Genomic DNA, 25,110 nt, shown 5'->3' with positions numbered 1-25,110 from the left:
CCAGTTTCATCGTAAACGTGTGTATTTTAGACCCGGGCAGTAGTTCACACTGGCTTGAAGTTAGCTGCTTAAGAAAGAGCTGTACTTTGCTATTAGTCAGCGTCCCACCTACCAGTCTGACTGCAGCTAAAGGGCATCAGGAGAGCCTCAGGTGAAGCGCGGCCTCGCCCTGTTTTCTTTAAAGGCAAAATGTCACATTTGAAGGCAACTCTTAATGAGGCAGGGAAAGCAAGCAGGATTCCTTGATTCTACACGGATGCTGCCACCCAAGTGAGATAAGAGGTAACAGTTTATCCTGGCCAAAGAAACGGAAAGCTTTGTTAAGTTTTAGTAAACTTCATCTGAAAGCCAATTCCAACTGGGTTAAGTAGGCTTTCGGAAAGCATGACATGTTACACGACTTCAATCTGCTACATCATTTAACAGCCAAAATATACACTGCGTTCAAAAGCATTGAAGTCTGCAGGCATGAGCATATTACAGAAATCCAATGAAGAGCTTGAACGTGGACTAAAACTTGGAGGAGACATCCAGAGAGCCGAGAATGACCACGGCTCACGCCCAGTCCTGGCGGGGCCCGCTGTGACTGCCTTTTTGCCAAAAGTACCGTCTTTTGAGTCTCGGCTGCTCTGTGCCAAACACCCTATGTTTAGGCTGTCCGACTCCGTGACCCCAAGTGTGTGTTCCTAGAAGAAAGCTCTGGGTTCTTTTTCTTCTGGAATGTGATCCAAGAAGGAGAGCTGCTCAAATCCCTTTGTGGTCATGAACTTGAGAACCGAGGAAATAAACAGCAGGTAATCAAACAGTGGAGAAAGGACAAATGCTGTCCAAACTTGATTTCCACGAGGGTCTAGTTCAGTTCTGCTCCAAGGAGAATGGAAGACACAGGCCACAAGAACAAAAACCAAGGCCCAGCCAGGGGTCCACGGTGGACCCTTACAGCCATGATGCTAAGTTGTAAAAATTGGTACAGCCCAGCAAAAGTATATTATTTGATTTTTATGTAAAGAACTATATTTTGGAAATGTATTGCTTCTTTCCATGTCATCTTTCAAAAATTTAAACAGCTCAGGGTTTTTTTTTTTAATAAAGGGAGGTGGTTTCACATAATTTCCCAATTATTGTTTCCGAACAGTTTACAACTTAAATACATACATCTTTTTATGTACGAAGCGGATTTTATTTTCAGCATCATTTTTTAACGATGTAACACTTTTTATTGGCTTATAATCATTTTACAATGTACAACTAAATATTTTAAAAATTGAAGGGCTTAAAGCTTCAGGACAAAAAAAAAAAGGTAATGCTGATAGATGATTATGTTTTTGAAACCTTAATAAAGAAGTGTAAATTTTCCAAACTGGTATGTAATTGCGCTAGCTGAGAACGTGATTACAGCTGCACAGAGCGGAAGGCAGTGAAATCTCCACTCATCAAGCTTGCTGCCGCTCGTCACAGATAAACTTAGACGCAAACCGAAGAGCCATAAAAAAAAAATTTTAAACTTTATGATACATATACTACTAAGATACGAAAAGAGGCTTCGCTCTGAAGGGGAGGGTGGCTAACCAGAAACCAGGTGCCCTTTCCAACTTTCTGGATGGGGTTTCTACACGAGTCTCAATGATCTGAATCTAAAATACACCACGCAGCACGTGGCTAACCATTTTTAGAAGCAAATATAATTTTAAAAAATACTCATCAGAGATATACTGATCTTCAGCTTACAAACGTAAAGACTAGTTTTTCAGCTGAGAATTCGCTGTGCTCTCCTGTAAAGCTCTTGCATCACAAACGTATCCAGGGCAGAAATATTTGCGTGTGTGCTGCAAATAAAAACCCCAAATCAAAGGGTCAAATATTTCAAAGGGTGTCCAAAGGAAGATATGTTTATAATTTTAATTTACTTCAAATTTCCCAAATTAGGGACAGTGAGATACCTCCTGGAAGATGGAATTCCGTATACATACCAAGTCTATCTGGGACCTCGTTCAAGAGGCCAACTTATCAACTATTAGAATCCCTCAGCAGAACATGGTCTCACAGCACAACCACCAAGTATGTTGAGAACAAAATATGAGACTCTGATCATTTTTCCCAACTAATTACATACAGTACTTGTTTAAATGTAAGGCTTTGTAAGCTATAATGCTCTGTCCCCCAGAACCCCAGGGGTCTGAGGTTTGGGTGGGCCTCCCACATGTGGGCGTGGGCACCCTCGTCTCCATGGAGACATAGAAATGCCCAGTTACTTTTCACACAGCTCCAGTGGGTGGTCTCCTTTGTTTCTGTGGGTTTTTTTTTTTTTTGGCCTTCTTTCCAAATAATCTTGGCATTAACAGAGCTGAATTATTTTAAGATGGATTTTTAACTGTTAAGTCCTATTTCTCATGAGGTGGAATCAATAAACCAGGTCCCTTAAATATATCCATGAAACCCAGATGGATGACAGGGTCCCGGAGAGGCTGGTCCCCAGCGGCACGCACTGTCAAGGGACTACGTGAAGGCGATGTCCCTCCACACCAGCACCTCCCCCTGAGGAAACGTAGGTGAGGTGGCTGCATCATTCCGAGTCCTTTTGTGGCATCTAGTTACCAGGCCACCATTCGAAACACAGGGCCACGTGACTCGCTTGGGGCGGGGTCACACGAGGAATGAACAGCAGACCCTCCTCATTTCATCTTGCTGAGAAATCAAAGGGCCATCTTCACCCCAAGGACCCTCCAAGATCAGCCTCTCATGCCGAGGACACCTGTGTCTGGACGGCCACCCCTAAGTCAGTTCTGTCCCCTCTGCCAGACTGTCTGGTCGCCGGACACACGCGGCCCTCATGACCTCACCCTGTGCACCTCTCCCTTTATACTTACATCTCTGCTTATTTTAAATTTTGAACATATAACATAGCCACATGGCTCAGTGACTTAGAACGTGCACACTGGTGTACGGAGAACGACCTCCGCCTCCCCGTCTCCCAGCCTCCTCGCCTCCCTTCCTGCGGACCAGCGCCGCTCTTCCCTGTTGGGCACCCTTCCTGCACACAGGGCCCTAATCTCCCGCCTCGCCTTTTCAAACAAATACTAGCAAACAGCACACGCTGTTTGCCTTGCCTTTTGAAACTATGTGTGTGTGTATATATACATGCTTATTTACCTTATATAGGCTGCGTGTGTTTGTGTGCAGGTGAATATATACATATATATATTTCTTTATTTTTTAAGTGGCAGCATAATATTCCATCATATGCATCAATCATAAAGTATTTAACAAGGACCCTCCTATTGAACATTTAGGTGGTTCTTTGAGTTAAAAAGAAAACTCTGCACATATGTACTTCCCCAAATATGTGTTCCTATGTGTAGAATAAACTGAAAAAAAATGGAAGTGTTGGTTCAAAGTATGTAACTTGCAGTTCTGAAATTTGCTGCCATGTGACCCGCCCTGGGTGTGGACCCAGTTTCCATCCCCTAACAATGTGACAATTACCAGTTTCCCCTGTACTCTCACCAACCTGTCACGACCTGTGTGGGATAGAACTTTGGGGTCCTTGATACAAACATCTGGATCTGATGCATGAAGAAGGCATCTCCTAGAAACACCTCATTCAGGGGACCTCCGGAGGGTCCCCGTGTTCTCCGACCTGCTGGTTGCCCCTGAACCTCCTGTGCCTCCATCTCCCCAACATCTAAACGTTGGGGGAACCAGGGCTCCATCTTCTCTGTCCGAAGTCACTTCCCAGATGGTCTCGGTCTCCCAGCTTGAGAGACCAGCTTGGTGCTCACAGCTTCCAAATTCCTCCAGCCCAGATCTCTCCTCGAACTTCTGACTGGGAAGTCAACTAGGCACATCAATCTTAACACATTCGAATCCAAACCTCGGCTCTGCCCTCTTGAGGCCTCTCCCCTGCAGTCCTCCTCCTCTCAGTATACAGAATCTTACCGTCCTGCCCTCTTTTTTTCCTCCCACCCCATGTCCAATCCATGAATAAATTCTGTTAGCCTGACCTTCCGCCTTGCCACACGCCATCCGCCGGGAATGAAGCCACCGTCTCCGACTGGGCTGGATTATTGCAAAAGCCTACTGAGGGTCTCCCGGGATCGGCTTTTGCCACCACCCCCGTCCCTGGCTGGGTGACACAGCCGCCTCTGCTCAGACCCTCAGTAGTGCTCCCGTCTCTCAGGACAGAGGCATCGTCCTCACAGCACACAGAAGCCCGCCCCACGCGAACTGGCTGCCCCACCCCCGCCCCCGGCACCGCCCCCCCCCCCGCACAGCCCCCCTCAACCCGGCACCACGGCCACGCGGGACCGCCCCCCACCCCACCGCGCACTCCCTGTCCCCCACTCTCTGCCCCACCGTCTCCAGAACACTCAGCACTGTCTGACACCATTAGTGTTGTATGTACTTGCTTTTTCGCTTGCTTTCTGGCTCCCATCACTCGACGTCAGCTTTGAGACGCCAGGGATTAGACTCCGTGCTCAGAACTGCCCCTTCGCCTGGAGCAGGTCTGCATGGTTCCTGGATGAGGCCAAACGTCGCTTCCTTTTATCTGAGAGTCTCCTGAATCCCCCTTACTGTGGACGGGCTCCTATTCTTTGTAAAACACACAAACACTGGGGGTGGCTGGCCTCGTCCTGACTGATGTTCGGAGCTCCTCCTGCAGGAGGGTTATGAGCCCTTTCTGATACATACTTGCTAACATTTTTTCTCAGTTGCTGGTTTTTGCTGCAACTTGGCTTCTGATCCCCTTTGCCACACAGAATTCTGTTTCCGCAGTCCAGCATGTCAGGGTGTTCTGTCTGTCTGTTTGAACGTTCTGTTCAAGCTCTGGGTTTGTGTTTTCTCCTGCCTGTCTCCCCAGCCTCCTCTGTGGTTCCAGCCGGTGTCACAGTGGCTGCTGGCCTTGGCTCGGCTTCTCTGCCTTCACTCCTCCCCCGGCCTGGGATTCCCATCCCCACCTGCCCGGCTCCAGACCAACCACCTCCCTGACTCCGCTGCAGTTCTGAACCCTGGTCCCATGCAGACCTGCAATGAGTCAGTCCTGGGATGTGCTGTCAGGGCTGCACAGCCACACCCTCTAAACTGGGGGACCAAGGACCCTGTGGGGGAGGACTTCCTCCTGTGCCTCTCCTCCTCTCTCTCACCCTGGAGCCCCCACGGCAGGGAAGCGAAGCCCCCAGCCTCTGTCAGACTGAGAGGAGGACCTGATAAGCGCCTCTACACTCAATTCAATTCAACAACTGCTTCCGGAGCGCCAGCTCTGCGCCAGGCACTGTTCCTGGCGCTGAGCCACGTTTCGGATGAACAAAGCTCCTGGTCCTCGAGAGCTTACATTCCAGTTGGAAGAAGACACACAATAAGCAATGAACGTAAGCAAATTACCTGGTGGCCTAGAAGGGAAGGGTTGCTATAGAAAAAAGACAACGTAGAGCAGGGCAGGGCTCAGATGTGCCAGGAAGCTTTGAAGCTCTGAGGCTGAGTCAAACACTGGGTTCTGAATTACAGACTCATACTCACATCATAGGATTTTCTGTATTTCCTCCCAAACGTTTCTTCATTAAAGATCACAGCCATTCAACACATCCATTTGGACGACACCACCAACTCTATCTGCAGACCCGACTCCATCCCAAGCTTCACTTCCTTCCACTTGGCCACCTGCTGGGTCACACGCTGCAGTCCTGCTGCCCGAGGTGACGGTGCTGGGGTGGGACCTCTGGGGGGCGCTGAGGTTCTGAGTACAGGGTCCATGTGAATGGGGTTAGTGCTCTCACAGAAGAGACCCCAGAGAGCCCCCTGCCCCACAACCCACCATGTGAGGACACAGTGAGGAGATGGCAGCTATGACCTCACAGCCACATCAAATCTGCACCTGCCCTTGGACTTCTCGGCCTCTAGAGCAGTGAGGGGTAAGTGTCTGTTGTTTGTAAGCCACCCGGTCTGTGATACATTGTCCCAGCAGCCCGACTGGACCAAGACCACCACCGACTGTGATCTCGTGCCCACCAGACCTGCGCCACACCTTCACCGTCACCTCCCTCTATCCCAACAGCTCAGGCACCCACACTCCGGGGCCGGCGAGTAATCCTGGAACACGGAGGGCAGCGGGGAGGGTGGGCATTCAGGGAGTCCCCGAGCCTGTCCCAAACTATTTCGTGACCCCACTGCCACAGCAGTTTCCAAAAAGTGTTCAAGACACTGACAGAACTTGGAACAAGGGCTCTATAACCAAATATGTTGGGTTTGGGAAATTGCTGAGTTAAGCGGGGGGACATTTAGCATATGATGTGTGAGACTCTCCAGACGGGACCAGGTTGTGTTGCAAAGATGTGGTGAGGAAACCCTTTGCTCAAGGGGCGTGACCAGTGCTCCTCAGACCAGGCTTTGGGCAATGCTGGTCTAAGAAATCAACCCCCAACACTTTACCCTTGAATGAAAAGGTTCCCATCTTAATCCAATCTACACGTCCAACCCTAATTTCTGCTGCTTCCTGAAAGCAGACATTTCATGTGCACTTGATGACACAGCCTCCGACCCTGCGGCCACCGGAGAAGCCCGTCCCTGCACCTGCTCACCAGGTTCCAGCCCTCAAGCCCCCGGTTCCAGCCCCACCCCCTTTCCTGCCAACGAAACCCTCTGGTTGCTCCGTCCCTCAAACTCCACTGACAGCTGTTATCTGCACCCCTGGCTTGGCTGTGTTTTATGACTTTCAAAGATTTAGAGACCGTCCATCGTTCTGTGCATTTCTAATAAGTACTCAGTGCACCGTCCGGTCACCAAGCACGACTGCGCTTTCCCTTCACTGCGTTAACATGTGTAATGATGTGTTTATGACTTGGCACTGACTGGCCTCTCAGGAAAGAATTCAGGTCCAGGAAAGTTGCTTTCCATTCCTTATTCTTAGAAACAGGCTCACCTCTAAATATTGTTAAAACACCCTGAGAACGCATGTGTTCACTTTCCCGACTACAGCTCCTTATTTATATCATATTATGATTTGCAGACCGTGGAATTTGAAAGGCGGAAAAGCCTTAAGATCATCCAGGCTGTTTACTTAACTTTAGATCCAAGGATATCTCTCAGGTTTTATATACAGATTTGCCTGAGGAAGATGATTTACTTTACTGTCAACTTTACTTGAACTGTGGTTCTCCTGGGCTTTAATAAACAAGTATAACAGATTAATAACAGAAAAGATTTCTATGGGAATGCCAGAGTTGAAGGACACCTGACCCTTCCCCAAGCAGAAAGTCTGCGGAGAGGCTGAGAGTTGCTATTTAAGTGAAATGTGATGCTTTCAGAGACCCTGTGGGTTTACAGAGGAAGGGGGAGGAAGAGACAAGGCAGAAGAAAGCACAGCTTTGGGACCTGCTCACAGGACAGGTAAAACATCCCCTCTACCTACCCTTCACGCCACGCCCGGCACTGGGAAGCCTCCCCAGTGAAAGCCATGCGGGGAGGAAGGAACAGCCCCCGAGGAAGATGGCGCAGCTGCCAGTCAGTCTGCAGGCAAGTGCACATTTGCTCTGAGCAGCCGTCCTTGGAGAGGCAGGGGACAGGCGCTCAGAGGTGAGCATGAACCCAGCAGGGGGCCTGCTCTGCTCCGGCCCTCTAAAGAGAGGTCCTCAAAACCTGACCTGCTCATTCAAATGCAAATTCCCGGCCCCAGCCCCAAAGATTCCACATTGTGGGCGTGATGTAGAGACTGCACTTTAAACAGGCATCCCCGGGCGATCCGACCACCCAGGTAAGAAGCTGTATTGGGATGCCAGTTATGGGGGCCCTTAAAGCCGGGCGGGACGGCGGGTCCTCTCAGTGTGGGGTGTGGCGTAGGCGGTGGGCTCCTGGAGACTGGGTACTTGTGCGCCAGCTTCCCCCTGAGTTGGCCGAGCGGCCACGTTTGTGCTTGTTCCCTGCGCCCTCCTGCATCATGCATGACGGCTCCTCTGGGGGGAAGAGGAGAGGGGGAGGGGGCAGGCTGGCCAGCTGCCGCCACCCCTGCTACTTCTTGCCTTCGCTCGTCGCTGGTTAATTACAGTGCCTGGGGGAGCATCTGGTGATTCTTTAAGAAGAAGAGGAAAGATGGTGAGGGCTCCAAAGGAGTTGAGGGTTCATGTGTCTCACTCTTCACCTTCAAAGCCAGGAGGTAACTTTGCCCCTCGACCCTCATGCTGACAGGCTGCAATTCACACATGCCAAGGATTGCACGGGATTGCCCGGGGTGACTGTTTGACCTCCTACTCTGAGTGACTGTCATCAAACTACTCCAAAACTGCTGGTAGGCAACTGATCTAAGGTCATTGCATCTTAGAGCCCACGAGACCACCTGGGAATCACACTTCAATGCCACTTAGGAGGCGGAAAATGAGGCAGAGAGGAGTCAAATGACCAACCTAATGCCACACAGCGGGACGTGGTACAGAGGGCACAGGAACACGGTCTCTGGGACCCCAGGGAAGAACCTCTTACTTATGTAAATTGGAGCTGAGAAGCATCTTGACATGAATGAAAACACAAGTTACAGGCGCCCCGGCTTCCTTGTGTGAACATTTTTAAACAGAACACCTGGAAGTGCTTTCAGGAAGAATCTTCCAGATGATCTTATGTGTGCTGTGCTGGGTAAGAAACAAGGTGAGCAGACCCCATGATGGTGGTGACAGGTTAACCTATTTGGAAACTTCAGCTCCTGAGAACACACCGAGATCCGAGGGGCTTGCAAAACAGTGATGGTCTCTGAGCAATCAAATCCTGGTCACGGTCACGCTCACGGTCACGGTCACGGTCACGGCGGGCTGCCTGCCCGCATCCCGCTTGCTCTCCCCACACGGGCAGGTGGGTGGGCAGGCGTCAGGCTTCCCTCGGCTTTGAGGTAAGACAAATCTATCAGGCTCCATCACAGAGGAGAGGCCAAGCGCCTGCCTGGCGGATGAGAAGCAGCAAATCCGAAAGACAACAAAAAGGGCAGCATGCAGAGACAGGCGGGAACGCCGTACAAGTGGCAGGATGTGAATGTTCAAGGGAAGGAGACGGGATTATTAACCCTGGGAATAGCTCTGAACAGGCACAGCTGGAAGCCGCCAGAGCGCAGGTTACAGGGCCCCCAAAACTTCAGGCTCCCGGGGGCACGGCCGCGTTATCCACAGCCCATCACAGATGCTTCTCAAGAGGACCCGAGTCATCAAAATCTCAAAAGCCAAAGTCAAGAAAAGCAGGGATGCAGAGTGTCCCGTATAGAAGAATTTCGATTAAACGGATTAAAACGAAGGGTGATTAAAGCTTTCGTTATTTTGAAAGCTGCCTTCCATCCCACATTACTCAGTACCCGCAACCCTGCTGTGCGAGGACCCCACAGAGCTTCTACTCCAGAAGTGGCTGGGGAGGGGGCTGGGTTTTCTTTCACTTAGAGCTTGGTGTCCCCTTCTCCTAAGAGACATTCACAAAGAGCAGGGAACATGTTCTCCTGCTGGGAGAGGGACCAGCCCCCCCCCCACCAGGCGCCCACCACCGTCCCTCACCATCTCTGCGCTGGGCCCACCCAGAAAGCAAGGGGTGGGGGTGGCGGCGTCCTGGGCAGTAACCACGTGACTCACCGAGTGTCCCCGAACCTGGTGGGTGTGGCCACATCTCCTCCAGGCTCACCCGCAGCCACGGACTCCTGCCGCAGCTCCTGTCCCTGTCCCTCCATCCATTCCTTCTTTTTTCTTACATTTAGTAAATTAAATTTAAATTTACTACTGACTGAACTTTTACTAGAAGTATGCATGCACATAAAGAGCCCAACAGTTGTCACCGATCTCCCTTCTCCAGAAGCAGTTACTCAACCCTGTTAGCTGAGTTTTTTGCTTCCTTTTTTAGCATTTGTGTCTGTATTTCTAAGTAACACACATCTATTGTTTAGTTAGATTTTTTTCTCAAGCATCCGCCATATAAAGGAGGAGAATTTTGCTCATTTTAACCTCCCCACTGTGAGGACATGTGGAGTGCCTTGGCCACCTGGGGTCTAACTGCTTCTGAATCCAGCTTTTGGTCAGTTCTCCTCTTTTATGCCCACCGTTACCCCTGCTCCCAGAGGCACCTGGTGCCACCAAGCCCTGAGCTGGGGGCGGTGGTCTCCACCTACCTGCCTGTCGCCCCTCCCCCAGCCCTGCCCTCTGCCAGCTTCAGGCCCAGCTTGCTCAAGTCAGCTAAGTCGATTCTCCCTTCATCAGCTGTCTCTCAGTTTTCAAAATGTTGTTGTCCCCATTTTCTTTGTTTTTCTAAGTTTAAAAAAAACCCACCCCTACTGTCATTTTAATGAGGCTCGGAAGGGAGTGGAGATTAAATGCATGTGTTAATTCTTGGACAGGAACTAGGTCATTGATTTCTTTTTTTCCTTTCTAGAAAACAAATGATTTTCCACTTAAATCCACCCAATAAAAACATCCAGTCGCTGAAGCAAAGCGGTAGTTCTGGTTTTATGAAACAGACCGGTTTGGGGACTTTTTAAGGAAATCAGCATTCAAATATAGGCTTTCATTTTTCGGCCATTGAAAGAGAAGAAATAGAGAGATGTCAGAAAGTGGAAACGATGTTTCCTCTGGAAGAATCTGGCAAATCTTTTATCAGCTTCTATAAACTAGCTTAAAGGAAACTGTGAACTTCTACGGTGCTTCTCCCGTGGGAGACTCCGGTCCTGCTCCCCGCATGTGTTCCTTACACATCACCCACTGGGCTGTTTCCTGGAAGAGCAGCACTTGTGAGGTCCAGGGGGACATGTGCTCCTGAGTTAACCTGGACCGCTCCTGCACGGCCCTGCCACCTGTCACTCCTCTGTGCTCCTCACTCCCCACATCCCTCCTGCACGAGTGACACATTTACCATCCCTGTCTCAGGTACCACCAACCTCTTGCTCTGGCTCCTCCTTCATGCCCCCACCCCCACCCCCAGAGCTGACCTTCCCCCTCATCCACCTTCTCAAAGGAAAGCATTTCCCCCCCCAGAATCCCTCTAAATGTCCAGCCACCTGTATTATCTCAGAATTGGGGTCCTGCCCCCTCTCTAAGGTCTGGTGTTTCCCGACCGCACTTGAGATGCCCGCCCTCCTCCCTTCCTCCCTCCTCTATTTGGGTCTCATCTTTTAACGTCTTCCTTTCACTGGCTCTTTCATAATCCTAGAACCATGGTTTTTTCCTTTAGGATTTCCCTTTAATCCTCCAACCTTCTGAGCCACCTTATTCTTTTCCTGAAAGACTGGGCCATGCAGGCCGCTGCCACTGCCCACGGTCTGCTTGTTCCACTGCCCTGCTCTCTCCAGGTCCCTCTGGGTCCCGGTCCCTGTGGGTCACTGCCTGCTGGGCCTGCAGGTTCCTGGCCTACCTCATGGGTCCTTACTTTGCAGTGTCCCCCACTATCCCCGCCCTCACTCCCTCTCTCCCCAATAAGTGGGGAGCATCAGCAGACACACTTCTGGCTCAAAAAAAAAAAAAAATCAGTTACGTAGCTGGGAGTCCAAACCTGTCCAAACTGGGGCACTTTTCAACCTGTGCCTGGATGTGGGGGTGTGACTCCCGGTTTTCACTCAATTATTTAAGTGAAGGTTTATCTACTCAGAGGAGAAATTTGTGTTTGAAAGTTTGCAAGACTTCTAAAATAATCCTTTCTTCTAGGCTTTCTTTTGTGGTGACAAGATGAAAGATGCTGTGAGCATCTTACTTATCAAAGTCAAATCTCATGCGAATGTTTTTGAGCCCAATACAAATTAGCAACTCTTCGTATGACTAAGAACTCTGCACCTTACGATAACTGTAAACACGCGAAGCAGAGATCAAGGGGGATCTAAAATAAGCACCTGCCACCGAAGGGCAGTGTGGGCAGGCGACAGTCATTGCGAAACCGAGAGAGAATAGGTGTGTGCTTCTGAAGGTCTTTAAACCCAGAGCAACGCGGACCATTTCTCAGGGGTGGTCCCCCACCTCTCCCAGCAAAATCCTTAACAGACAAGACTCTTCAGCCTTTTCAATACAAGCAAATCTACCCCTTCCTGAAATCAAGCAGGAAAGCAACACAAAAGCGCGTGAGGCCAGGCATGATCAAATTTCCTAAACCAACGAAGCTGGAAAGAACTGATCATAACTCAAGTTATGTTAAATTAATACACAGTTCTGGTTTTCCAAGAAATGTGGTTTCAAATTCTAGTAGTCCACAATTCTCATAGCAATCAATACATGCGTTGAATAGAATCTAACACATAAAGAAGAGGACAGACTGGCAGAGAGGAGGGAAGGGGAGGTCCCACCAGAGGCACAGCCTATGAAAATCCATGCAGAAGCATACAGGATGGGGAGGGCAGCCCGGGACCAGGCTGGGCGAGCACCCGCATGTCCTCGGCTTTCTCGCTGCTCCCACGACTGTCCTCTGCACACAGCTACTGTCGTCCTCACCTTAGAGCCCCACTTCTCCCCCTTCCACGAAAAAACCAGGGGCTCCCCATCACCTCGCAAACCGACTTCAGGCTCCTGAGTAGCACACAGTAGGTACTCAATGCATCTGACTGTGCGTGGTCACTTTCATGTGCCCTGTTTGATTTGAACATTCCAGAAGGCAAAACCCAATCTTGCTTTGTTTGCAAAATTTTGGTTTATAAGAGCTCTCACAAGCACTTTCTGCAGAGTAAGTTCAAAACATTTATATTAAATAAATGAACAGATTCTTTAAGTAATTTTTTTTATATAATATTGGCAAAATGGGTGAGCCCGTCGGCCGAGACCCTTGCACGGGAAGTTAGAGGCTGAAAGACTTGCTAAGCTATTCAGTAATCTTGTGCAGGGCAGTGACGTGATAGAAACGGTACTTGGAGTAACTTGCTTCAGTCATGGTTGTAAGTCCAGAAAGGACTGGAAGTAGAAAGAATACTTTGCTAACAATGTTTTGCTAACAAGATGAGAAAACAAGATGAGGGTTTTTATCTGTGGATTAGTCACTAATGTGTATATTCTGCAATACACACCAAAGGAGAAAACCAGCCCATGTATCTTTGCTTTTCATCTATTTTAAACGAGTTCATTTCTGAGATAAGAGATGACTCTTTTTTTAAGGTGAGGTAACAGTTATAGTTTCAATTTTAAAGAACAGCAACCAAAACTTAGAAATTTAAGGACAGATATTCTCATTTATGAATTACAAATATTCTCCACACTAGGATCTTCCAAACTGACACTCAAACAAAATCTGAAAACTGAAAGAACTCCATCTCGCCTACTTGTATTACACTGCAGAACACTTGACTTCTTTTTTTATCACAACTGAAATTAATTAAACGGTTGTTCGCAGAAGGAGAATTTTATAATCTCGTGTAACATTTGGATGTTAAATGAATGAACTCATCAGCATTTGAAAATGCCAGTGCATTCAAAATCGCAGGAGGCTGTAACCGGTGGTCACTCTCCTTTCTAAGACTATGCAGTTTTTTTCTCCACCCAGGCCCCACCTCTCCTACCAGGTGCTAGAAAGTCGTCACAGGTCACACGGAGGAAGAAGTCCAGGCAAAGGGTTTCAGTCGAGGCTGCACGTTAGAAACGCTGGGAACTCTTAACAGCTGTGAATTCTTAAGCCACAGCCTGGACCACGTCAATATATTTTAAAGCATCCCCTCCAACCGGGGTGGGGGGCCTGCGATCCAGGCCTGAGACATGTCATAGCTGATGTTCTTGACAGAGAACCAAAAACATGAAACAGTTCAGGGGGACATGATATGATGCTGCTAAGTAAAGAAAAGCAACGAGCTGTCACTTACCCGCCTTCTGACAGTGTACGATCTTCTCATACACGGCGTCCGCATTTTCGATCAATGCCTTGAGGGACTGGATCATCTGCAAAGGAAACATCCAGACACGAGGTCACGCCCGACAGCAGGACCCGGGGGTCTGTGCTTGTGCCCGAGGCTCTTCCCTGAACACGGAGGACGGACGCGGCAACCAGGCCCCTCGCCTGACGCCCCACTACTCAAGTTCAAACGCCAATGGTGAAGTCACGCCTCCCAGCGCAACGGCTTAAATGGGGCTGTGAGGAGTGAGTCCCAGGTGTAGTGGGGCTTGTACAACACCGGATCGGAACCCGGCCGCTACTGAGCGGAGTTCCTTTCCATGGGACAAGCTGCCCGTAAGAACGTGCACACCTCGGATCTCGCCATCGTCTTAACAGAACCTCCCGCTTCACCAAGGGTCACGCGCCTACACACCTCGCTCCCTGAAGCCACGACGCCTTCGCCTGAACATCAGTCTAAAACCTCCCACGAGGATCAGAGAACTGCGTTGATTTGACGCATCACAAATGATCGCACTCAGACTAAGGTTTTTAACGTTCCTGTCAGTGATTTTAAAACAGTCAGTTTTGAGTTCCTGTTCCAAGTTGCAATGTGCTTGTTTTAAGGGCCAAACCTTGAATAAGGAAAAGGATCGGGGCACGGCTGACCAACTATTTCACTCACTAAAATGTTGGGAAAAGATCTGTCTGAAGAAATCTTTTGGCTCTGAAATGACAAGGAAAATAGGACAAACAGACTCAGTCTCGTGGCTCAAATAGGTACAACCAGGACGCCGGCCTTAAGTGCAGACTGTAGCTTTTTGTATTTAAATGTTCAAACCCTTAACACTGTATTATTACTCATCTATCTTACATGACCATCCTGTTTTCAATGACAAATACCGATCCTCCATTCTCCATCCCTTTAAATTCTGCCTTCTTTTGCTTTATAGTGTTAACTGCCATAGTAATGATTCTATAGAAATTAAATAAAGTTAGGGTGGGTTATTTATATAACTCAAAGAACACCATATTTTATTAGTTATTCTTATTTAAAATAAAGTACAATCCCCACGCCTCCTAAGCACACCAGAGCCTTAAAGTGAGTCACACGGCATTTATCCACTTCCACTGTTCTAAGAAAATTATAGTAAACACTGTGAGGTTTGAAGCCCAGAGCCAGTGTTCACTTCTGCCTTCATTCATTATTCACAGAAGACCCTACAGGCAGCCCCTGATAGGAACGGGGGACATACTGACCCACGGGACTACAGCCCTGTCTTCAAGAAGTCCACAGCCCAGTGTCAGGGCTCACACCCCAGGATTCTGCATATTCATTCTTCAAACTGAGTCATCCCTATAAAATTAAAATATTCTACTTCACAGCTTGACATACTGAACAGGCAGCGATAAAAATGAATAGTTAAGAACTCAGTAATGCCGATATAAAGTCATTTGTCCCATCATGCAATCTGCATACTGAAAAGGTTCACGCTGTCATCAGCAACCTTTTCCAGCTTTGATGTCAAGCCAAATAGGAGACAGGAAGAAACAAGGACTTCTTCCAGCAAGGATGGTGCCTGTCACAGCTCAGCATCACGAAACCGCTCAACCGTGCCTCCATCATTCAAACAGGGAAAGAAAGAGCAAGGAGATGAACCTGGTCACGAAGCCACCAGGCAGGACAGGAGCAGCAGCAGAAGGGGTATGAGAGGACGACACTGAGCACCGGCTCACGCAGACAACCTGCGCGGGACAGTGTCCAGACGGACTCACGCTGCAGGTGGTGCAGGGGTGGAATGAGAGCCGATTTACATGGCTTCCTTAACTCCGTCCTCTAAGGTGAGATATTAAACGTCATGGAGCCACGATCTCCCACTTGTAAACTGAGTTTCATACAAGACCCTGCCCTCCTAGTGCTGGGGGCTTAGAGGAGAGGGTGCAGGTGGCTGGAACTTGCCAGAGATGTCGCGGTGGACTCCCCCCGACCCGGGGGCCTGGCTGAGCACCTTCTGGAAGCCCAGAATTAGCTGAATGAGGATGCCTTCGTACGCTTGCTGGCACCATTTCACACACCCGTTACTGATACTACTTTTACTTGAAAAGCCTGGCGTGACAAAGCTCAGAGGGACAGCCGATCGCACTGTTTTCTTAGAATCATCTTCCAGCTCAAGGTATCGCCAAAGGCTAAACAGCGCTGCACCGAGGAACTGTCAGACACGCCAGGCTTAAGAAATGCACGTGCATCTCCAGGGTCAGGAGGGGACGCCCACCTGCCCCCCGTGCTCGGTCCTACCCGGGGGACCAGTCCTTTATTCTGGGGACCATCCTGCATGAGGCTCTGAGTGTGGGACCCTGAGCTTGGGGCTGAGAACGCGTGAAGGACAGAAAGACCCGGGTCCACCAGCAAACAGCAATACAGTGGAATTAGCAGGCCACCGCTGCCCACATACATGCTCCTGGAGGGGACGAAGCTGGGGCAGGGTGGTGGGAGGGTTCACGCTCCGCCTGCGGCTGGGACCTCGGCACACAGGTCTTCTCCCCGTAATGCGGGGGAGGCGCCCCCTGCCTAAAAGAAACACCCCTGGGAGTGAAGAGCAGCAGCATCCACAGAGCGCGCCGGAGGGGACTCCAGAAGCACCAGCCTAGGAGGAGGCGGGCACGCGGCAGACCCATCAGCGACACTCCAGCAAGGCGGGGAGAAAACACACCCAGACCTCGTGGGCACGATGCACTCTGTCAATGAATGTTTTCACCACTGCCTTTGCGAGGAGGAACTGCCAGTTTCTATCTTTCTACAGTTGCAGGGTACATATTTATAACGAAGTTACTCTATGGTAACCCACTGACAGCTCATGTTCATACCGTGAGTTCATCAACCCTCGGCTCTTGCGGTATTTGCCTGAGTTCTCGTCCAGGTGTTCTTCTGGGACCTCTCTGGACCGTGAGATGCTGTGAGTGCTCTGGTTAAAGGTGCAGCAGGTCGAGAGGGCAGGGCTGCCCCCGGCCTCCCTGCCCGCCGGCCGTCTTGTTCTCAGCCAGCCAACAGTGATGACAGTGCCACTGGGGACACAGCAGGGACAACACGGGGCTGCATCGGATCTGGGGGTGGGTGGACTCTCTGGCTGGGTCGGCTGCTTTATAACGAGATGCGACTATAAATAGCGCAAGTGTTGGGTGAATGAGTCAAAACGTAAGTAATTCAGCGCCTCCTCGGCACCAGGTACGTGCTTGGCGTTCTCTGTTTCCCTTAATGCTCGCCAGGTCTGTGCGGGCCGCGTGTTTGTGGTGCTGGTTTCATAGATGTGAACACTGAGGACCTGAAAGTGGAGCCGCTTTCCCAAGGTCACCAGGAGTTACGGGCAAAGGGCTGTGATAATGAACAGTGGAGCTGGTATCCGTCTGACTCACAGTCACCGCTGTTTCCACGACACCACGATGGGTCTTGACACACGAGAGGCAGCAACGGCGCGGAGGAGGCGAGGACAGCACATTCCTACCAGAAGCGTGGGCGGGAGCAGAGGAGACTTTCCCGGCTCCTGCCAGGAACCACACACAGCACGTGGCATCCTGTCCACTCCTGACATGGGCCCAGAAGGGTGTCTGTAAATAATATTTCTATAAAGCACTCTGGGAAAACATTTTTCTAAAATGACAACAACAGACCATTCACTTGGCTCCACTTAACAATTCATTTACTCAAAACCAGAAGCCATTTAATATTTAATGTGAAACTTCTAGAAAAAGCATCCGAGACTAGCCAAAGCAGACACGTGGGGAGAGACATCAGGAGATGAGTCAAAAGGAAAAAGGACTTTAAGTTATCTTACTTTCTTAGTTAAAATGTCAGTATAACGCAAGGTCCAGTAAAGTGGCCGGTTTTGTAAGCGTTATCTGCATTAATGCAAATGCATTAGACGCAGTCCCTTTAGAGGCACAGGTGTGCATCTCAGCACTGCAATCAGATATCATGCTGCCGGTGGTAGTAACTCACCACGTGGGACCTCACATTGTTTACGAAGTAAAAGACGCTTCAATGTATTTGTTAGTGGACTTCGTATTAGTGTCCAGTTACCAGTACCTCCTAAATTTCTGCAACTCATGCACTAGGAAAACCTAGAGATTTAACATAGCCCAGAAGTCCATTTCATAAATTTGATCAATTTTAATACAAGGTTTTAATACACGACTCAAGCAGGTGAAAAGAAGAAATTAATATTCACATGTTACTAAGCTGGAGAGAAACCAGAAGTGCCTTTCCTAAGAACGCTCTGTTTTGAAAGTCACGCCCCCTATTAGTATAAGGCCAACTTCCCTGTTTATAGATGTGGTTAGGAGAACTATCACTATGTTAATGTATTTTATTTTACTAGATTTCTGTAGACCATGTCTTTATTTTCTGTTTTGAAACTTGCACATCAAGTGGGAAGATTCTGTTTTCAGAATAAGCAAGTCTGTGGTTTTACGGGAGGATCTCAGGTCTGGTTTTGGACAGTACCCCAAATTCCCTGTCACCCCAGGGACACAGATTTTGATCATCACAAAAGTAATTTGCTAATAATGTTAAGTCCCTGGGTGATGGATGCTTAATGATAACCATAATAGCATCTTCTGAGTTCCAGATTTCTTCCCCTTTATCATGCTTTGTCCCTCCGCTTCAGGCAGAAAAGGCCTCCCCCTGCGTTCCTCCTTCTCCCGACCCCATCTTCACACCCGGATGCGGCTGGGGCTTGGGCTGTGGCTGCTTCTAATGAAGTTACGGAGTCTGAGAAGTGCTAAGGTTGTCATAAAAGAGGGTGCCTAGACAGCAAAAAAGGTTTCCCTTTTACAGATTCTGTGACTGTGGGACACCTAACAGGTAAACATCTTCCCAAACTCAAATAGTTGGGCAGCATTCTCAGACTTGCCAGTGGACTCATAAAAATGATACACGCCCCCCACCCCATCCTGCCATGAACACCCTGGAGCTCCAAAGTCAGTGGATGCCCAGGTGGCAGGTGTGACTCAGGGAAGATGCTGGGAGGACCAGACCACAGCAGGACGTGCCTCTCAGGACCCTAGGGGTTGATAACAAAACAGCACATGGAAATCATGGGTCCTGTCTTCAGAAGACAAACCAGTTTAACGCAAAGCCATATTTCCTGTCCCAATTCTACAGAGAATTTGGCGGCCTCTAAAGCTCAGTGTCACCATTGTGCTACACAGCCCTACACATGAGTTGGGTTCCCTAACGCTGAGAACGGACAGAAAATAAAGGTGAAATTCCCCAGGACTTTGTAAGCTTTGGCGCTTTTCTCTGTGCTCTGGAAAGTAACATCCTCTCTGAGTTAACAACTCTTCTTTTTAACATTTTACAGTAAGTATCACTGTGTGGGTGAAGAATTTTCAAATCAAATGCAGAACACTGGGATTCGGGACTTCTAAACTGAAATTCAGAGGCAACACTTCCTTTTGCTAAAGCTTTCAAAGTACAGCGAAACGTCACAGAGCTGAACTTATGGAAGAGAAACCATTTATGAAGTTACTGTTGAAAGTTACAAGGCAGCTTTTTAATATTTTAATACTTTTTAATAGACAAACAAGATTATACTGTATAGCACAGGGAAATGTATACAAGATTTTGTGGTAGCTCACAGCAAAAAATACGTGACAATGAATATATGTATGTTCATGTATAACTGAAAAATTGTGCTCTACACTGGAATTTGACACAACATTGTAAAATGACTATAACTCAATAAAAAATGTTAAAAAATTTTAAAATAATTTTTTATTAAATATTTTTTATTTTTAAAATATGTAAATATTTTAAAATAATTTTTATATTAAATCACGTTTGAACTGGAGTGCAGAAGTCACATGGTTGTGGGGGTCTTTGCCCAGCTGCACACTACAATTGTAGCTAGTCTCCTGCATCTCCCACATTCTGCTGTGGGGACTGGGCAGGGAGAGGGTACCCTCCAGGGGCCGAGGTGCACCAGGTCATAATAGCTGTGGTCACCATCCCTTCCAGCAAGGTCACTGGGAAAATACCTTATTTTCTTTTTAAATTGAGGTACAGTCGATTTACAATGTTGTGTTAATTTCTGGTGTATAGGATCGTGATTCATTTACCCATATATATATTCCTTTTCATATTCTTTTTCATGATAGGTTATTACAAAGTATTGTATATAGTTCTCTGTGCTATACAGTAGGACCTTGTTGTTTATCTATTTTATATATAATAAATCTCATACTCCCAATTTATCCCTCCACCCCTCTTCCCCCACCCCTGTAACCTTAAGTTTGTTTTCTATGTCTGTGAGTCTTTCTGTTTTGTAAATAAGTTCCTTTGTGTCATTTTTTTTTAGATTCCACATATAAGTGATATCATATGGTATTTGTCTTTCTCCAGCTTACATCACTTAGAATGACAATCTTCAGGTCCATCCATGTTGCTACAAATGGCATTATTTTACTCTTTTTATGGCTGAGTAGTATTCCATTGTGTGCATGTGCGTGTGCGTGTGTGTATGTATATACCACAGCTACTTTATCCAACCATCTATTGTTGGACATCTAAGTTACTTCCATGTCTTGGCTGTTGTATACAGTGCTGCTGTGAACACTAGGGAGCATGTATCTTTTTGAATTACTTTTCTCTGGATATATGCCCAGGAGTGGGATTGCTGGATTATAGGGTAAGTCTATTTTTAGTGAAAACACTTTCTAAATAACAAACTGTTTCCAGAGTAGCTTGTCCTAGTTTCCTCATGAAACATCACTTCTATCTCCACATTTTTCACTATGCAAACTATAGAAAGTTACAGGAAAAAAAAATCCCATATACTAGAAAAATCACAGAAAGAACTCTGCCAGATGAAAAGCACTAGCAGACTGTTAACACGCAGGCTGAGAGGAACGTATCTGGGCTCTGGCATGGAGGGACCCCTGCAGGCGAGCTGGGGGGGGCAGGATGTAAATCCATATCCATGGGAAATCTCCCCAGGCACTAGCATCTCCACGAGCTAGAGGAAAGCAGGGAATGTGGTTAGGAAACGGCCAGGCTGGCTAGAATACGGGGTTATGATTTTAAGTGGGGATGTGCTGGGATCAAAGTGGAATTTCAGGATTCTGAAAAAGGGTGAAGGAGGGGCTAGGGGGTGCAGGTGTGATGGGGTGGGGCAGGAAGCAGGCAGGATGCAGGGGGGCTGGGAAAGAGAGGTGGGCTGGAAAGGGTGTGTAGGGAAGGACAGAGCCTGGCTCGGTGACCACACACTGTGCGCACAGAAGGAAAAGCCAAGGACAGGGCAGGAGGTGGGGGTATAGGTCAGCGGTACAGCGTGTGCTTAGCATTCACGAGGTCCTGGTTTCCATCCCCAGTACCTCCATTAAAAAGTTAAATTAAATGAAAATTAAATAAAATATTGGGGATGGGGTATATATAGCTCAGTGGTAGAGCACGTGCTTAGCCTGCACAAGGTCCTGGGTTCAACTCCCAGTATCTCCATTAATAAATAAACAAACAAACCTGATTACCTCCCCCCTCCTCGGGAAAAAAAAAATAAAAGAAAAGCCAAGGACAAAGAAGGTAAAGGGGGCAGATGAGAAAGAGAAGACGGTGCCGCCCCCGGCAGTGGTGAAACTTGGAGGTTCCCAGAGTGTCACGTGTTAGTGGCGCATTAGGATGTCATGTTCCACCGACCTGAGCACCACCTGGGAACTGTGGGAAAGCCTGGCTCTGGCCCTGGGACGCTGGGAATTTTCTGCGCAGAGGTAGCCGTTGAGATGAAAGGATGCCTACATCTCCGAGGGAGGAACGTTAAAGATAAATGAGATTAAGACCTCACGGTGATAGATGTTCCAGAATCACACAAATTAACAAGCGGAGAGAACTCGCCTAAGAGACAGAGGGGGAGCAGCCAGGGGAAGGAACCAAGCAAGGAGATTGGACCTTTCCAGGTGTGGAAGGTCCACAGTGTTAGGGGCTCGGCCTCGGTCATCTGGTGATTCTGGACAAAGCTGCAGTCCCGAAGGTTCTGCTATGGTGGGACATATGACACATTTTTAGCTGCTCCTAAAAAACCACTGCACCAGGGAAAACACAAGGTTTGTGAGGGAAGTGGGGTTCGGGGCATCACACTCAGAAATTCTGCAGTGCCACATTAAAAAAAAAGCAGGGACAGAATGCAAGTGCTAGGTTAGGTAAGGGTTAGGTAAGGAACGCCCAGCGCTACGGCGAACGTGGCACGTGGCACTGGACCCTGGAAAAGACTGGAGGGTCTTGCGGAAGGGGGCTCAGAGGGCTGCGGCCTGTGAGTTCCCCAGAAGAGGTGGAGGGAGGGGGTCTGCAGCTGATGAAAGGTTGGACCTGAGAGGTGGGGGGGTGGGTCAGGACACCCTTGGAGAATGAGGCGGCCGATGTCGGAGGGGTGTGTGCCTGTCTGTTCACCCAGGCGCAGTGCTCTGGGCTTACAAGTGTCTCCCGTGGTCAAAACTGTGCACAAGCAAACATGAAATCCACCTGAGGGTAAAAACTGTTCCCTAATGTGTCAATCATATTCAAATAAATTTGCATGTTCAATACAAGGGTTCTAGCAGAACTGACTATAAGGAAGAGTATTTCAAAATCTATGCAATCGCATTGCCGTCTACAGTTAAACTCTCCGTATCTATCATACTCAACCTAAGGATGCTTCCAATATCACATAAGCCGGCCTCGACCCTGTGCTCAACAATTTTCACCATCATATCTTGCCAGAGGAGAGACGCCGAGTGCTGTACAAATCTGGAGCAAATTATGACGTAGGAGTGACCGAGGGTCCACATTCAGGAAGCCAAGAATTCTCCAGCTTTCCAATACGCTCTAACTTGTCACAAAGTTCACAGCAGAGCCAGGACTGCATGTACCTCAGGGGTGAGGAACGTGGCCCTCCTGCTACTTAACTTTTATCTAAGCGCCGCTACCGTAGTCTCATGCCCCACGTTTCAGATCAGACCCTGGAAGGTAACTTCTCGTCTCGTCGGCAAGGATCTAGCGGAATTTTCACACAATGAAAGCCCCCTCTACCACGTGTCATGATCACCGTCTCCACCCACTGCTCCTCACTCTAAATCAATACATAACCACAGTCACGCTTAGAAAGGGCTGCATCTCACAGTCCAATCTTCAAGTTTTATTTAAGCTGTAGTTCCAGAGGTGAACCACCATGTACATATAAATGCAGAGACATGATGCTTGTTTTCCACAGGGTAACACAGGTTTTGCCTATATGTGCCTAAATAACCATTTAGATCCAGCATAAAACTCACGGAAATAAATTGTACCATGTAGTTAAAATAACCCAATTATTGCCCTAGGTTCTCATTTTCTACCAGTTGCTTTGCTGCCCAGTGTCCGCTCGGGGTGTTTCTGAGGGGTACTTCCAGTGTTAGCCACTAGAAGTCCTTAGTAATACACGTTTGCTGGGCTGGAGGAGAGGAGAAAAGAGCAAAGATGAGAGAAAAAACCAAAAAGAGGAACTTGAGGTGGGGGAAGCAGCACTATATAGAGGAATAAAAGAAAGGAAAAAAAAAAAAGACAAAAATCACAGAGCCAGAGCTTAGAGGAATTCAAACAGAGAATGCGCCATTTGGATAAATGTGATTTATCCAAAATCATCTTTTAAATCAGATAGGAAAGTTTTATTTTATGCAGACAAGTGAATAAACTATAAAGCCACAATCAAACTTTTATGTGAAAGGAATTCACTCACATTTCTAGATTAATTGAGACTTAGCGTTACCAGACGTCTCCAGGTGTTCCCAAGCTGTGTAGCGCAGAGCAGCCGGGGGAAACAGAAAAGGGGTCTGGAAAAGCCGAGAGTTTCAATAAACCAAGAGATGAGTGATGGACAGACTGTAAACTGTTGGCAAAGTTTTCAAATTTCTGAATAGTTTTAGTTTCAGGAAGTACACAGAATTTCAGAAAGTTGCAAAGAAATTTTGGTTTTGATCTTGTATTGTTTCTGTTCCCCCAAGCAACACCACATTCAGCGAGAAAACAAAAATTGCTGAAGATTGAGCAACAAAACAGGACCTAAACTACCCTAAAACGGAACCCCCTCGCAGTGACAAAACTATCCAGAAAGACTGTATAGCATCTCCTACCGCTTCACGAATCACGTGTCATGCTGTACTTCTCTGCATGGCAAGCACGTCTACAGGAAGTTCACGTGCACGCAAATCATAACAATCTTCGTTTTTTTTTAAATTGAAGTACAGTCAGTGACAACGTGTCAGTCTCTGGTGCACAATGTCCCAGTCTTGCATATACATGCATATATTCGTTTTCATATTCTTTTCCACTAAAGTTATTACAAGATATTGAGCATAGTTTCCTGTGCTCTACAGACCAAACTCTTTTATTTTCTTTTCTCCATTGTGTGACTGATCTCACGTGATCGGAAGTCCCGTCAGAAAAGAACACAGAGTGCTCCGTGTCACTCTGTCCGTGATCACGGTGGGAAGCCTTCTGCCACATTCGCACACTGAACAGGCTACCTTACAGTGCGCGATGAACCGTTCTGCACGTGGTTGCCCCCAGGATGCGCACACACAAACCCCTCCTCTAAGGGGCCTCTGGTCACACTGCCTCAACACTGTCCAGCGCCTCTCCGGTTTTCTAACACTGTGATCACGAGATGCTTATGCGACAGCCTCAGACCACCTCAGACAGCAAGAAATTTAAGCGCACCTTGTGCTCAAAGCCCCTCTCTGGTCAGCAGAGCAGGAAGGGATGTGAGCTAGTGAGGGACCGAGCAGCTGGGAGAAGGACTAGGTTTAGGGGCTTCTGGGGCAGCCCGGTGGGGATAGAGTCTGCGGCCGGCCACTGGCTTCTGCCTCTAGTAAATGCCTGGAAAGAGAGAAGGCAGGGCCAGGGCACTGCTGTGACTCCCTTGGTCTTGACAGTTTTGTGGTTTTGGGGGGAGGTAATCAGGCGGCACTGGGGATGGGACCCAGGACCCCGCGTGTGCTAAGCGAGTGCCCTACCACGCAAGCTGTACCCTCCCCCGGTCCTGACAGTGTTCGAGACAGTTCAGAAGCTACATCTTGGAGGGAGGGGAGGGTCTCCAAAGAACTGACGAGAATGGTTTAAAACCCAGCCCACGCGATCCCTGCAGGAGGAAAGGGGAGCTCAGTGAAGACAACTATTCCGTGGGCAACCTACTTCCAGAGAGACGGTGTTAGCAAGCTCTGGATGCTACACTCTTTCAAGCCACCAAGGACCATTTAGAGTTCCGACATGCTCATTTAAAAACTCTTATTACTAAATTAATTAAATTTCAAAAGATACAATTTGGACTAAAGACA

The 25,110-nt window shown here is 48.2% G+C and overlaps 1 protein-coding gene across 5 annotated transcripts in view; it reads right to left on the bottom strand.

The window, feature by feature from the left end:
* Positions 1-25,110, bottom strand: part of PLCL2 (phospholipase C like 2) — a 172,634-nt gene that overhangs the window by 21,134 nt on the left and 126,390 nt on the right. For 4 of the 5 annotated variants that reach the window (XM_072946018.1, XM_072946074.1, XM_072946125.1 and 1 more), the window contains exon 5: positions 13,769-13,844. In XM_072946018.1, the coding sequence (XP_072802119.1) occupies positions 13,769-13,844 (76 nt within the window). Of the gene's footprint in view, positions 1-5,510; positions 5,732-13,768; positions 13,845-25,110 lie in introns of those variants that run through there. The other variant, XM_072946193.1, reaches the window with a different exon arrangement.

This window comes from Vicugna pacos, chromosome 1 (genome assembly GCF_048564905.1).
Source record: "Vicugna pacos chromosome 1, VicPac4, whole genome shotgun sequence".
In the NCBI taxonomy this organism is placed as follows: domain Eukaryota; kingdom Metazoa; phylum Chordata; class Mammalia; order Artiodactyla; family Camelidae; genus Vicugna; species Vicugna pacos.
Note: the sequence above shows the minus strand (reverse complement) of the source record. Positions and strands in the feature narration are given on the sequence as shown.